The sequence below is a fragment of the Ciona robusta genome, chromosome 11, assembly GCF_009617815.1.
Source record: "Ciona robusta chromosome 11, ASM961781v2".
NCBI classification, from domain to species: Eukaryota; Metazoa; Chordata; class Ascidiacea; order Phlebobranchia; family Cionidae; genus Ciona; species Ciona robusta.
Genome location: NC_143245.1, coordinates 7565690 through 7580687, shown reverse-complemented (window position 1 = coordinate 7580687; position 14998 = coordinate 7565690). Strand labels below are relative to the sequence as shown.

General features: G+C 38.2%; 4 protein-coding genes across 7 annotated transcripts; 2 read left to right on the top strand and 2 right to left on the bottom strand.

Annotated features, from left to right (window-relative positions):
- Window positions 1-560: 560 nt before the first annotated feature.
- On the top strand, window positions 561-1851 carry LOC149728997 (CDAN1-interacting nuclease 1-like). The gene has a single exon (XM_089888788.1). It carries the CDS (start codon window positions 750-752, stop codon window positions 1659-1661), a length of 912 nt encoding a protein of 303 aa, XP_089744914.1. The 5' UTR covers window positions 561-749; the 3' UTR covers window positions 1662-1851.
- Window positions 1852-1864: 13 nt separating this feature from the next.
- Window positions 1865-7752, top strand: LOC149728996 (conserved oligomeric Golgi complex subunit 1-like). The gene is made up of 5 exons (XM_089888779.1): window positions 1865-2051; window positions 2286-2447; window positions 2577-2685; window positions 2939-5280; window positions 5763-7752. The coding sequence occupies exons 1-5, from the start codon at window positions 1930-1932 to the stop codon at window positions 5980-5982; spliced, it is 2955 nt and encodes a 984-aa protein (XP_089744905.1). The 5' UTR covers window positions 1865-1929; the 3' UTR covers window positions 5983-7752.
- LOC149728995 (beta-1,4-glucuronyltransferase 1-like) lies at window positions 7202-9913 on the bottom strand. Of its 3 annotated transcripts, none has more exons than XM_089888785.1 (6): window positions 9784-9913; window positions 9046-9329; window positions 8336-8752; window positions 7916-8036; window positions 7555-7749; window positions 7202-7460 (listed from the first exon to the last, which is right to left on the bottom strand). In XM_089888785.1, exons 2-6 carry the CDS (start codon window positions 9327-9329, stop codon window positions 7257-7259), a joined length of 1221 nt encoding a protein of 406 aa, XP_089744911.1. In that variant the 5' UTR covers window positions 9784-9913; the 3' UTR covers window positions 7202-7256. The 3 variants fall into 3 exon arrangements, with proteins under 3 accessions (XP_089744911.1, XP_089744912.1, XP_089744909.1); XM_089888786.1 differs by lacking the exon at window positions 9784-9913 and adding an exon at window positions 9604-9769 and having other exon boundaries at window positions 7202-7476; XM_089888783.1 differs by lacking the exon at window positions 9784-9913 and adding an exon at window positions 9604-9766.
- A 218-nt stretch (window positions 9914-10131) lies between these two features.
- LOC149728994 (thyroid hormone receptor beta-like) lies at window positions 10132-14522 on the bottom strand. 2 transcript variants are annotated; one of them, XM_089888781.1, is made up of 8 exons: window positions 14249-14521; window positions 13695-13795; window positions 13216-13363; window positions 12763-12947; window positions 12531-12644; window positions 11958-12216; window positions 11599-11726; window positions 10132-11252 (listed from the first exon to the last, which is right to left on the bottom strand). In XM_089888781.1, the coding sequence occupies exons 1-8, from the start codon at window positions 14340-14342 to the stop codon at window positions 10518-10520; spliced, it is 1764 nt and encodes a 587-aa protein (XP_089744907.1). In that variant the 5' UTR covers window positions 14343-14521; the 3' UTR covers window positions 10132-10517. The 2 variants fall into 2 exon arrangements, with proteins under 2 accessions (XP_089744907.1, XP_089744908.1); XM_089888782.1 differs by lacking the exon at window positions 13695-13795 and having other exon boundaries at window positions 14249-14522.
- Window positions 14523-14998: the final 476 nt, after the last annotated feature.

Here is a 14998-nt window from a genome sequence, read left to right as displayed (position 1 = left end):
ACTAACTTTTTTAAATAATTAAATTTCCTAAACAAGTGGTAAACTGTAAGCGTTACCCTACTAAATAACTAAACTGGCCTAATAAACTTGAATAGTTGGTATAGTTTTTAAAATAAACAGGTAAAACCTTCCAAAAATACTATGCGCCCATCTTTTACAATGGAGACGAAGGAAAATGGGGACGGAGTTGGCGGTCACGTGAATAGAAAAAAGAATATATCACGGTTTTGGGCGGTTGCGCGTTCTACTCTTTTTTTATTTCTGTGCAGCAATGCGATAACGGCTAACCGATGGCGGAATTATGTACAAGATCACAGTTTGTATCTCTCCACCAAATTTTAAAAGAGGGAATAGGTCATTCAACCAGGTAAAACAAGACAAATAATGCTTTTAGTATAAAAATAAATAGATAGAATCATTATATACAAGAATGGGAAAGTAAATTTCGGTTAAATTATACTATGCAACGGTTTGTTGTCACATAAATAGAACTAGAAAGAAAAACTCTGATCGTTGGGAAAAAAGCACTCTGTGTAGTTGTCCAAAATACGTTAACACTACGCAATAGCATTTAGCGTTTTCGTACTTGGGGTTTACGCGTGTGGTTGGTTTATGAAGCTGACACGTAGGACTCGAGTTGTGAAGTTTATAAGAATCAACAAATAATAATCCAGCGCTGTTACAGAAAATACCATGTGCTGCTCAAGTCGTTAACGAATCGGATCTATTATCGGTAGATAAATTTTATTATGAAACGAAAGGAATTCGAGGAGATTATTTCATTTATTAAGTCAAACAAATGCAAGAAATTAAAGGATTTGATCAACCAAGTAAAAGATATGTTTGAAGCCAAATTTTCCTACCAAACATTAGTAAGCATATGTCTCATACACCACCAAAACCATGTGAAAAGAACAATTCATGATAAAAGCACAGATGCGTGCATAGAAAAATACTATTCTACCTTTTTACAAAGTAAAAGAGATGGAAAAAGCCATAAAAACTCAGCACTGGTGGAAATTGCAACCGAAAACAACATTCCACCTTTACTGCTTGCTAGATTGATTTTACATAGACATCTTAAATTAAAAGCAGAGAAAAGCGACCATGCGGAAACAAACGAAAGAGTTAATCTTAAAACTGAAGTTGCTCGACTGGTAAAAGATCCATTTTTAATCGAAGACAAAGTTTTATCATGGGAAGTACGGCAATGCATTCTACATGATTTTGGTTATGGCCAAGTAACTGATTCAGTACGAAGTCTTATTGGTTCAGAATATGAACACAAACTAGTGACGCATGTGAAAAAGTTGAATATTCCATTTCAAACTGAGGTTGATTTAAAGAAATTGGGATTTGATAAAACACCAGATATTAAACTTGAAATCCCATTTAAGTTGAAAGACCAAGTGGTTTGCTGGATTGAAAGCAAAGCTTCTTTCGGCACTCCTGAAGAACATATGTATTATGTGAATAAACAATACAACAGCTACTGGAATCGATTTGGGCCAGGACTGGTGATCTATTGGTTTGGTTTTGTTGATGAATTGGCGCATGATATGCTCAAGAAGAATATCCTGGTTATGGATAGATTTCCACTTCCTGCGGAAGTTTCTTTTTATAATCCTGCTTTAGTTGTTAAAGATGATAAACTATCATAGATAGCAGTTCATCTTTTGCTTCAAATGATGTGTATTATGTTCATTTACATTCTTATATTGATTGCAAAGTGGCATGCCAGAGAACATGGCATGTTACTGTAATAAAAGACAGACAAACTCACACACACAGCTATAATTATTGTTAATGTTCTGAATCCTATCTGTTTTATAACAACCAACTTTTTTCCAGCAGGCCTTTTGGCAGTGTAATGTAAAATGTAAACAAATGTTGCTGTGATACCATACGTACAAGTATCTGATAATCACTATGGATTCGGTGATGACAATATTTGAGAGGAATGGAGTTGAAGAGATCCGGGAGTTGGAGAAGAAGACGAGACACGAGATTGAACTGAAAAAGGAGGAACTGAGGCAAATGGTTGGAGAAAGGTGAGTGTATTTAACTTGGTGAAATGGCTGGGTGGATTTTAGGTTTATATAGGTTGCATGCTATGAAGCACTTGGAAACTAATCTGGCCTAGAATATAAAGCCAATCTTTACCCTTTTTTGTTATTTTTAATATTTCTTGATGGCACAATTTACCTCATTTGTTAATAAAATAGTTGCTATTTTGCTACATATTGGTTTAATTATGAACTAAACTAAACCGTAAACCACTTTAGATACCGTGATTTAATTGAGGCAGCCGACAAAATAACGGAGATGAAGAAATGCTCAGAGATCGTGACCAACACAGTAAAGGATATCCAAGAATTTACATCAGCGAGGAGAAAATCTACGTTGAAGCCACGTGCTAGCCAACTGGGTGCTTCAAATGAAAGCAGGTGATTGTGGCAGTAATAACTAATGTGTTCTCTTGTTCATATCTGTTCTATATGGGTGAGGAGCTAGACTCCAGAGTTGGCCAATTACTTCAGCACCCATACTATTACTTGTTTATTTTGTGTGTGCAGATTTTTAGAGATTGCAGCTGAAACAAAAGTTTTAATGGAAATGCCGGAGGAGATTTGGTTGCAAGTAGAAGCTGGCAACATGATAACTGCTTCATTTCTTTATCTGCAGGTAACACAACTGTAGATTTTGTTGTATGGCTAGTGGGTACAGAAACTTGCATAATCTTAATTAGGAGTTAAGGATATAGGTTGCTGTGCATTTGTAATTGATATCATGGCTTCCCAAGTTTAAGTGTTCAATGCATTTGTACATGTACCCTTATGCGCCCTTATATTTATGCGTAGGATAGGTTATGTGGCTTCTTACTAATCTTTAATTTTATTTTATAAACAGATTAATAGTTAGTGTTTCTCGTTTCCAGAGTCGACAAGTCTTGAAAAATCTTTCTCTTGATGGGAATCATTCATACAGTCCAATATTACAGTGGATTCCAATGTTAGGGCAGCAAGCACAAGCGGTTGCTAATCTACGCTTGGCTATTTTGAAACAATGCCATGCCAGAATCAGGGATCACAGCTTAGACTTGCAAAGTCTGTCCGAAGCTTTGTGCTCAATTATTCTGCTAGAAGAAGTTTCGATTGAGACAGCACTTGGAAAGCTTTTAGAATCTAGACGTGAAGCTATCAATGAGATTCTCACAGAGGCCGAAATAAAATCTGGCTCCTATTACGGCATGAGCACAAAAGGCAAGATCTGTGCTGGTCTTGAGGTCCTTGTAAAAACTGCATCTCAAGTTTATGAACTCTTCTGCTGTGAAGGTGAACGAAAAAGTGCCGTTGAAATAATGCTAAGGAAGTGCACAGAAGAACCCGAGGGCACCGAACCTTCTGAGAGCTTTGGTTTAGGAAAGTGTTTTAAAATATGGACTAGTTGCGTGCCCAAGAACTTGTCCCTGCAGAAAGTGAAGTTCAACATCACAAGTTACAATATTGAGGATAAGAATATTCAGCAGCTTAATACACAGTGGTTGTCAGCGTGTAAATCGATTCTAAATAAAGGAATTGCTGACTTGCTACAGTTTACGAACTCTGCCAAGGATTTGACGAGTGTTAGGGAGGCAGCAATGGAGATACTTGATTGTGGAAATGAAATTAAAGCCACCAGCACTAACAACAATTGGTCTATTAATGATTTAGGTGAAACAGTCCACGTAAAAACAAAGTGGCAACAAACGTGTCAGGCTGTTTTTAACCACGAAGTTGATGTTTGGGATGAACTGTTGCAAAGTTTATTCCTCAATAAATTGAAGTCTATTGTTGCTGTAACCTTCCAACAGCTACTTAATGATAGCAAAGCATTGCTTGAGAAACAAGGTGGTGAAAAGGGCACGAGCACTTCAAAGTTTCTATGGAACGAACATGAAAATGATATTTCTTCTACAATGGCTTGGAGCAGTTGGCAGCAACGGAAAACATCGGACCATGCAGGGCTAACACTAAAGTCACTCTCAATCACCCCAAATGTACATCGACTGTGTGAAGGGCTTGACACATCAGTTAAAAAGTTGCTTGATGATGTAAACAATTATGTTGTTAGCGTGGTTGGCAAAAGTGGGTCGAACACACCTCAAAAACGCTCTGTCAGTACTTCGGAAAATTTAATCGAAAATAATGTTGAATGTCAAACAGTCTACGGATACCTGAAACTATCCAGTGGTGAATTCTTCACATCTTTGTTGGAATTTTTGTCCAAAATGAAAGAGCAATTAAAGAACAAAGCAAATAAAACAGATTACACAGCAAATGAAGATGTTCTCAGCAAGGCATTGTTCCTATCTCGTGTATGTCGAAATTTATTTAAACTATGCCACAGTTTTCATGATTGTTACATCACAAAACCTCTCCACAATCAACCATTACGACGTCACATGAGTGAATCTCATGCTAGTGGTGACATGAAGTCAACCACAGACACTTCACAATGGGAAGCAATTGTAGAAGCCATGTCCGTACAAAGCCTAAACTTTATGTCAATATGTACCAACGCCATCTTGTCCCCTGCATTGGCGAGTTTTGAAGAGAGCTTGCTCAACTCTGCCTCCGGTGGAAATATTCTGCTTAGTTTATCTTTATGGGACTCGATCACAGTAGAAGAAGAGAGCGAAACCGGCGACACAGTTAAATCCCAGATCAAAGTTCCAGCTTCCACAATGAGTTTCACCCAAGAACTTCTTTTCACAGTTTGCACCGAACTCGAAAAATTAGGAGGTTACTCGATCAGTCGCTCTACTTTGCGTGAACTATCTAACAGCTGCTTGCAAGGTGTCATGCGTGCTTATTCATCCGCGAAAACTGCTCTTGCACGAGATGATTCAAGTCTTCATGGCCAAACTCTTCCGGAAGAAGACGCCTCCCCATCTCAAGTGTGGGCTCTACAAAGCCTCTTTGATCTTCGGTATCTTCATAACATTCTCCAGCAATCTCTGGATGCTGCTGGGAAGAATCCTGAAGTTGGAGAAAATGATCTTGATGAGGAACATCCATGTTTCACTTACACAGAGCTAGTGGATTGGTTGGAGGGGTACATCGATCCGTTTGACTTGGATGTCTTCTCTCCTCACCTGACTCACAACATCCAGAGATATTCCGCTCGAACATCGACCTTATTTGGAATCCTCGTCTCCAGCAAAGTTACTTCATCCCAAAAGTTATTCTCGTCGAAGGATTCACACAACGTCCTACCCCTTATGCCCGACTGTGGAAGGTATTTACTTTTTCTTTATTATCTATAGCCTACAAACTTTAGAATACAGGAGGCAGGATTAGTTAGACTTGCATCTTTTTAAAACAAATTTATTGTTTACAAATAAATACAGTGCAGAAAATTTCATAGTGTAGGCCTATCTACCCTCTCATCCCTGGTTTGGCTTCTATGTTAGTATTGTAGATTATACAGTGAGCCAGTGTCAGTGAGTATCAAATATGTTCAGATCAGTATCTAAGATATCAGTCTACTTTTTTTAAAACAATCCAAAAGCTTTGTTTATCCATTTGTGCTTGCGTCACAGTCATATACTAATCAGTAGTGGCAGGTTAGGCAGGTCTACTATATTTTTTTTGCTGCATTAGTAAACATTGGGACCAATAGTTAGGTTTGTTTTACAAGTATGTGCATCTAACTCTGCACTCTGCACCTAAAAAGTTTGGCGACTGCTCACATTTTAACCAATTTTAACCCCCACCCAGGTTCCCTCTGTTACCAATTGCTAATACCAGTCGTAGTTATGGCGACATGATGACGTCATCACTACCCCAACTTCCACTAGCGCATGCTCTGCGTCAATTGACGAGTTCCGTGGACCAAAGAGAAGAGAGGGAGAGAGACAAGTCTTCATCGTTATATTCCAAACTGGGAGCTCTTAGTTCCTCCTGGCTTTCTATGTCTTCGTCTTACACTGAAAATTGAGAATATCGACACGTTCCCAAAAGCACTTATTCCTGTTAAATTGACCTTGTGTACTGCATTGTGCAAGAAAGTTATTTATCTTCGTATGAAGCGTGAAAACGGCAAAATTTACTGAAGATGTTCATATTTTAGTGTAGTCAAGACGCAAGCTGGAAACCTTGTAGGAGAAATTCAGTGCAATTTTATTTTCTATCAGCTGTCACGTGATATGACGCAAGATCTCTTATAGTCGAAGCCGATTACAGCTGTCGTTTATTATTTGCATTATAGTAGAAGTTATCGTACATATTTATCTATATTATATTTTTGGTGGCTGTCTCTGCATTTCTTATTCCGAAAACCGAGTGTCCATCAGACCAGATATAAAGCAGTTCGTCATATTAACCAGAAAAAAACGGATTATCTAACACACAACTTGTTTAATAAACCCATTCGTATTTATAAATTCATTTCTTCGGTGCTATATAATCGCTTTAGCCCATTATTTACCTGGCTTGCAGTCGGTTTAGCTGCGCTTAAATGTTCAAAACTAATTTCAAATCATTCGTCATGAAATGTTTACCCAACATTAGGTGTAGTCCTGTTCTAAACTCCTAAAATTTTACAGATTTACATTTCATTTAACTGTAGACCAGAATGTGTCACACGAACGAACGGCTTACAGATTTGTTACTTCGGTTTCAACAAAGTTAATACGCGAGTTTTAAAACGTACTTGTGCCTTAATGTTGTTCTATAGTGGGATGGGGGAAGACGGGACACCTTTAGCGCGAAATATCTAAATATCCTGATCGTGTTTCAAACAAGTAACAGCGGTCTATGGAAGCCATGAGGATACGGTTTTATAATTCTTTAAACGTTCTTTGTTTACTATCGAATGGGACGAGAAAATGGAATGAAAAGGTGTCCCATCTTTCCCCACCCTACTATATATTACATTCAACGTAAACTATATGTTGTATCGTTTGTTAATATACGGCCTCTGATATGCAACTATAACCTCGAGTGTTTTGTTTTGAATGTTTATAATCTATTTTCCCTCGCGTGGCGGGGCAAAGTTAGTCGTTATAACACGGGTGTTCTTTTTTAAACACCTCGTGCTCGCTTACAAGTTCCAGCGTACGTAACTTTGTGAGTGATTAGTTTTTTTGTCTTTTATGTATGGCTGGCAATTTGAACAGGCCATTAGTGAGTCTATTTTTGAATTGACGCGCCACAACTGTGAATATGTTGTATATTTATTGCATAGTAAAGGGTTGCATTTAAGATCGGTTGTCAGTCGTAGCAGTTATTGTACATGCTACCGACCAAACCATTTTCACGAAGTTCTTGAAGAAATTTGTCATAAAAGGTCGCCCTGTCGTCTCTGCGCTTTCTCTCAAACTCTGTCATTCTGCTCTTAGTTCTGTAGCCGTTGTGGATGAGAAATTCGTGGGTAAGAACGTGAAACTCGTACCCGTTCGCCTGTAACTCGCATATCTGGGAATATAAAATACTTTGTTAAGAAGAGGACAGTAATCATCAAATCCCAAAATTCACTCGTAATCAAAATATTACTGCATGAAAAACTTACGTTTGCCAAAACATCATGCCCGAATGCAACGAACCGATCATCGTATAATGGCGAGTGCTTTGACGTTATAAAGAAAGGAGTCCATTCTTTCACGTAATCTACTTTATAAGACATTTCCGAATCATTAGAATCGCTCTTTAACGATTGCAACCAACGATCGTAATCCGTGGGCCGGTGACAAGGTACACATGTTTCCTGTACAGAAAGGAATGACGATTTAATATATTTTAAACTGCGTCAGATCGATATAGTCTTGTCACGTTGGAGTACTCGCGAGGCTCTTCAAAATTCTTTTAATAATGAAAATTGCATGAACTTTGCTCTATAAATGAATAAGACTTCTTGAGACTATTGTTGTTACCTGAAGAAAAGGTATTGCGTTTCTTTCTTTTATCGCTTCTGCAAGTTCTTGTTTCGTTCTTACTGGGTTTTGAAACTGTCGAAGCTCGAACACGGGTAGCACGAATAGAAGTTTTGAAGACCTATGTAATGTTGAAACATTGAAAATAAATATCTACTACTGTGGGGTAAGATGGAACACATTTAGCAAATAATGTCCCAACATCCTGATCATGTTTTAATGAACAACAGTCTTTGGGAGTCGTGAGTGTGCATTTTTATAATTCTTTGAATGTTCTTTGTTTACTACCAAATAGAATAAGAAAATAGAATGAAAAGATGTCCCATCTTCTCCCACCCTCCTATACAACAGTTTACACGTCACTTATATGTCAAGGTTCACTTTTTTTATGAAACTTAATATTTACCCTTCGGCTCTTACCTTGCCGCTATCCCGCTTTCCAAGTTATGCAATTTCAACAATTCCTTGAATTTCCCTCGCAAACTTCGCGACGGTGCCAGGTCTGCGTCGATATGAAGAACAAAGTTAGTTAGCGCTCCGCTCCTTCCAACATTCCGTAACAAGTTATGTGGGTACTGAGACCGACCAGCGTTCGGCCTAACTAAGCGTAGACGGCGTATGATGTCTTTGCAAGAGAGATATACGAACGAACCCAACTGCGTTACGTTTGCGGGCGAGTTGACATGATGTACTAAATGAAAGGAAACACTTTTTCGCAGTGTTGCCCAGCATAATCTTAACCCATCAATCGCGTCATCAAAGAAACTTGCGTCTTGCATGGGTGCGTACACAGCCATTGATATTGGTCCACTCCAAACCTCTGCGATTTCTATTAATCTGTAAATCAAATACCAAGAATTGGGTTTGATCTTGTTAAGTTTTGGCCACATTTTCAAACACCGAGTGCTCAAAGTCAAAATACAACACGGGTGTATTTTGATACGCCAGACATACATGTGTCCAGTTACTCGTTGCAGAGCAATAACAAGATACTCTCTAAATCGGACATATATGTGTTCCTTACTCTCGTGGTATATATAGTAGGGTGGGGGGAGATGGGACACCGTTTCATTCTATTTTCTCGTCCTATTTGGGAGTAAGCACAAAACATTCAAAGTATTATAAGCTACCTGTACAGTCGATCTACTGTCCCATGCATCACCAGTGTAACATCAGCTGGGTCTTTTAAATCGTTCATCCCGAAACCTTCTGACTTATAAAATCTGTTGACCAAGTATCCACCTTCGTGCTCGATGGAAGGCGGAACGACGCGTATTGAGCCGATGTCTTTCGCAGCAGGAGAAATATAATTTATGTTTCCCGAAAAAAGATACCAGTTTTCGAAGAACAAACGAAGTATCTGTGACGTCAGCAAAATGAACGCGATGACCGCCACACGTCGAGATCTTGACATCTGAATGTGTTTTCGGTGGAAATACAACTTAGTTTGTTTGCTTTGATATAGGACATCGATACAAATTAAAATAAAAACCCAGCGCAATACTTAAAAATACTTAAAAGTCTCATTGTATTGACCAATAACCTATTTGTTAAAAGCAATACTCTCAAGAATCTGAGAATTTTCTCCAGGTGCTAATCCTACCACAATTTTCCCTTTATGCAATTCGGCAAACACATTTTAAATGCACGCATATTGTTAAGTAAAGTTTCACTTATAAGACACTAACCTCATTTTGAAACAGATAACGAAACATCCGACCTGCTATAACGTTTACTCAAACACGTAGCTCAAAAATGGTACCATTCCCTCACAAACTATCTATTTTCCAAGCTAAATCCCATTCCCATTGTACTCGCGCTGTTATATAAGCAATATTACGCACATTATATGATAAAGTAGTTGTTACCTGGTTAAATCACCCGCATCATTTCTTTCCAGCAAACCAACGAAGCGAAACTCGTATACCTGCTGTATACAGCTTGTGTTTCCATCCTAAAATGCCCCAGGCAATATTCGAGCTAACGTACACATGCGGCAGCAGAGAGTCGTAAACCGAGATATTGGGGACGAATATTATTACCTGGTGTTTGCCATGAGTGTTTTTGTGACTGAGTTTTGTTGTAAAATTTCAACAGTGTATTTTTATGTAAAAATCTTCCATCTGATGTTCAGTTGTAACTGTTGCATTCAGTTTGGGTTAAAACATTCAAAGTGTATATTTTGATACTTCAGAATCATATTTTGAAAACCTACATCATTTAGAAAGTTCAATTTATTAAACAGAGCAGCAGTTAAGAACAAATACTCACATAGTCAGTGTAGTCTTAAGTCATATAAGCAAGTTTATACATCTTATTGTTGAACATATTAGAAAAGTGAAAGTGAAAAGGTGTTACTGTCAGTTTCTCTTTGTAAGTGTGAATTGAAATACTATTTATTTGGCACATAACAGTGATGTAAGATTAAATATTTGATTCAAACTAACCAAAAACTTCAAATTTTTTAAACCGAAGAGATTACAAATAAAAAAATACAAACATTGAAAGCAGTGGTGTGTTTAACAATGTGAAACTTCATGGGACCTGAGATTTAGACCAGAGTTGACCCATTACCCCTGCATTAGGTATACATTTTTCGCGTTTATAATTTTAGTGACAAGTTTATTGCTTCTTCCGTTGCATTTTGATTTGCGTGGACGTTTTTGTCCGAAATATGCGTGCCCTTTTCTTGTGTAAAACGCTCTTTTAATAACCACCGTGTTTGGGGCGAAACATTTGTTTTACTGTTCGCAATGTAAGCTGGTGGATTGATACTCGGTATAAATTCCCCGCTATCTACAGGCATTGCACGAAACATGTCTAAATGTTTCACCGTGTTCAAGCTTGGGTGAAGTGCTGTAGGCAGGATGAAATTATTTCTACCCAAAGTTTTCCCTACGTGCCCTGATAATGCTGCATGTGGCAGTTGCAACGGCTGGAATCCACTTGGTTTAGGTACGGATGGATTTGGAAGATCGTAACTTGGTTTTGGGAAGCACGACCACACACCGTAATGCTGCAGTAGTAAGGCTCTGTTACTCATGAAGGGTTCGTCCCGCTTATACGTTGGCGGCCACGAGTCCGACTCTTTCTTCACGCTTGTCGAAACCTGCTTTGAATTATCCATTCGGTTTTCTTTATTGCCACCCTTTTGACATAGCTTTTGAGATGCTGAGGTTTTGGTTGTGTCCATTCTTGCGTCTTGTAGAGGTGTATGATCGTCGGAAGTACCACTGCGGTCCTTGGCAAACAATACGACCAGTTCTTCTGGGTTGTTTAACTTCATGTCCATAAGTGAAGCAGCGAACCCGTTGCTTATTCGACGTATATCAGCCATCTTTAAAATGAATGAATGTAACCTTTGTTTTACCCTAATGTGGCGATGCAATGACAGTCGTTATAACACGGGTGTGCTGTTTCATATATACTAGAGTGGGTGAGGACCGAACACCTTTAGCACATAATATTCAAATATCATGATGGGGTTTTAAACAACAGACAACAGTTTATGAGAGTCGTGAGACGGTTTTATAATTCTGTTCTTTGTTTACTACTACATTGGACGAGAAAATAGAGCGAAAATGTGTCCATTCTTACCCCACCCTACTATATAACTAGAGATCGTTCACAATGGTAGCTAAAATATAGGCACTTGTAAAAAAAAGTGCGTAGTGTAGACTTACTTTAATAAGTAGCATTGACCATACTGCGTATTCGTGCTGACGTTTATCCATGACGTAATATCGTAGCGATTGAAGCAAAGAGTTTTGAATATTTCTGATTTCGTCAATGTGTTGAATTCGTGGTCGATCTGTAACAATTAAAACAAACGAATGGTAGGGTCACTTTTGGGGGATTGTGTTTTGTATGTAGCTGACACTTTGAACAACCCATTAGTATCTTTTGGCTTAAAAAAATAAACTTTAAGAATATAACCATATAGATATACAGATTCACAATGGTATAGCAATGTCGTGAACCGAGTAATATCCTTGGTTATATGAGGATAGTGCCTGACCACTGAGCCATGAGAACTTTATACCTGCAGCAAACACAATAATAGCTTTTAGCATCGCAATTTCTGTTTCGGTCAGTTGCAAAATTGACATTTCTTCTGCAGTTCTAAACAAATCGTCGGCAAAATGATCGAATCTCGTTCGGCGTAATTTTTCTCTTGTTATTATAACTTTTGAGAACAGTTTTAATGTACAGCGAGCTCGATCATATGAAGCCACACAGTTCAACACGATCACTTCCATGCAACAACCTTTCAACATTGCAACTTGGTCGTCTGTTGAAGCCTAAACATATTTCGTGATAATTTTCTTCATGTTCTCAGTCCAGCAGACTGCCATTTAACCGATTTTAAAGGCGTACTTTAACCATAGATAGTATTGTGTGGTTCTTTGGGGGCTATCGGTGGATATCGTTACGGCGCGTAACATCCAATATTCCATATTCATGTTTATCAGTTTACAGCTTCCTTTTAGAGTCGTGAGAGTACGGTTTTGTGACTGTAAACACTCTTCGTTTACTACCAAATACGATAATAGAAAAAATAAATAAAAAAAGGCATGGGCCATCCTACCCAAACTGTATAAGATGGGTAACAAACCTTTCCAGTAAAAAATGGCAACCGTTTCGCAAACTCCACCACCCGAGTGACAGCGTTCGTCAATGCGCTTGAGAATTGTTCGCCGTGGGTCGGTGATCGGCTCGTTTCTTCGAACTGGAGAGATTTTTTGGCATGAAATTATTATACATATATATAGTTGTATTTTTTAATTTTTTGTCCTTGAAGTTAAAACTTTCGGGTAAAAATCTAACCCCACATATTAATTACTTACGTCATCGTCATTTATGACGTCATTATGAGCTTGCACGACGGCAGATATCACGTGATTATCATCGTCGCTTCCTCGCCCGACTTTCCACGTTCCCATCACGTGACTTATGTCTTTATGACGTCGTAGTTGCCGATTACGTTCGATCAGTTTCCGCTTCGCTATTCGTTTGTCTTCATTCAAAACCACTGTTTAGACGGTGATAGTTTGTTATATATGCACAAGAAGTTATAGTTTAATTGTGTACTTTTTTTCTAACAGACGTTGTGTACTTTTTTTCTAACAGAATAGATCCTCGGGACTCAATAACTGTTGGTAATTGTTTAAAACACTTGGATATTATGGGCTAAAAGTGTCCCGTCTTCTCCCACTCTACTATATTTTAGCTTTTTTTTATAGGTACACCAAAACGTCGTGTTGTGGACGCATGGTACAAGTTTGAAATTGTTGACTTACGGTCTGTTGCCATCCCGGTAGCAATGCATTTCTCGTATCGACACATCTGGCATTGGTTCCTTGATACTTTGTTGACCTGACATTTCCCGCGTTGTTTGCATTGATACGTCTTCTGCAAGTCTTTCTGGACAGTACGCCGGAAAAATCCCTGATACAAAAACATATGAACTTGAATATATGAATATATGTAACTTATTTATCATCGCATGGCGGGGCAACGACAGTTTTTATAACACGGGTGTTCTGTTTCATATATAATAGGGCGGGGGAAGACGGGACTCCTTTAGCACATAATATCCAAATATCCTGATTGTATTTTAAACAATTACAACATTCTATGTGCGATGTGAGGATACGGTTTTCCAATTCTTTGAATGATTTTTGTTTACTATTAAATGTGTCGAGAAAATGAAATAAAAGGTGTCCCATTTTCTCCCACCCTATACTATATCTGTATTCCGCTTACAAGTTTCTCTCACCTTACACCCCTCGCATGTTATACATCGATAATGATATCCTGTCGCTTTATCACCACAAACCACGCATTCCTCGTTGCCATCTAAATAACTGGGAATGTACCCTGAAATTTATTTAGTTTTATCCAGATGATTAAACAATACAGGAGCGGAATTGCAATGTAGATTCGCCTATTTAATAAAACCATCCTAAAGTAAAATCATCCTCTTTACGAGTTACCACGTAGCCTATATGTAACTTTGTGTGTCGTTTATTTTTTAAGATTTTTTTTTCATGTTTGTTTAACAATTTAAACAACCCATAAAAGACCACTGGGTTGGAGCAATCACCTGGCTTAAGGACACACAAGACAACGATATATGTAGCTATATAGTAGGGTGGGGGAAGATGGCTCACCTTTAGAAGATAATATCCAAATGTTCTAAACAATTACCAACGGTCTATGGCAGTCGTGAACATATGATTTTATAATTCTTTGTTTACTATTAAACAGAATGAAAAAACGTTCCATCTCCCCCCACCCTACTATACCTTTCATAACATAACGCACTCATACCTTTCATGTTCTTTCGTTTATCTTTATTTCCTCTTCCCATGGCATGACGTGGAAAACAATCAATCGAATTCGGAATAATTTGGTTTCTCTCCATGTTAGTATTATTCGCTTACCAAATTCAGCCTTTTTGCTTATTCATATTCTAAGCAAGCATCGTCGTCTTGTATCCAAAGTACACCCGCACTGCCACCAATACACGTGTGCTGTTGTTAAGTTACCCGACGTCCACCTGACCAGTTGACTGTCGAGGACTTTTCGTTGTTCTCAGCTGCCGGTATGTGTTACACCTTAATCTAGAACGGTGTTTGCATAGCTTTCTTAATAGCCTACTTACCTCGATACGAATCTACGGAAATCGTGGCCCGGTACAGGTCGTTGTGTATTAGTAATGTGAAGCATCCATTATATTTTAACGTATAGTACTGTGGGGTAAGACGGGACGTTTTCATTACATTTTCTTGTGTCATATTTGACAATGAACAAACTCAATTAAATACCCACGCACCCGTGACTCTTTAAGAGCGTTGTTAATTGTTAAAAACAGCATCAGGAGATAGGGTGTTAGGTGTTAACGGTACCTCATCTTACTTCGCATTCGAAAACGATGGTGAATTCAATTTGATTCTAAAAACAAACAGCGTCGTTTAAAAAGCGTGGCTGTCGAACAAACATTTTAAGGTTTTAACGTCGTTCAATATGTATATTGTAATGAATGTTTCAATATCACATTTCAATTACTTGCTGGTTAAG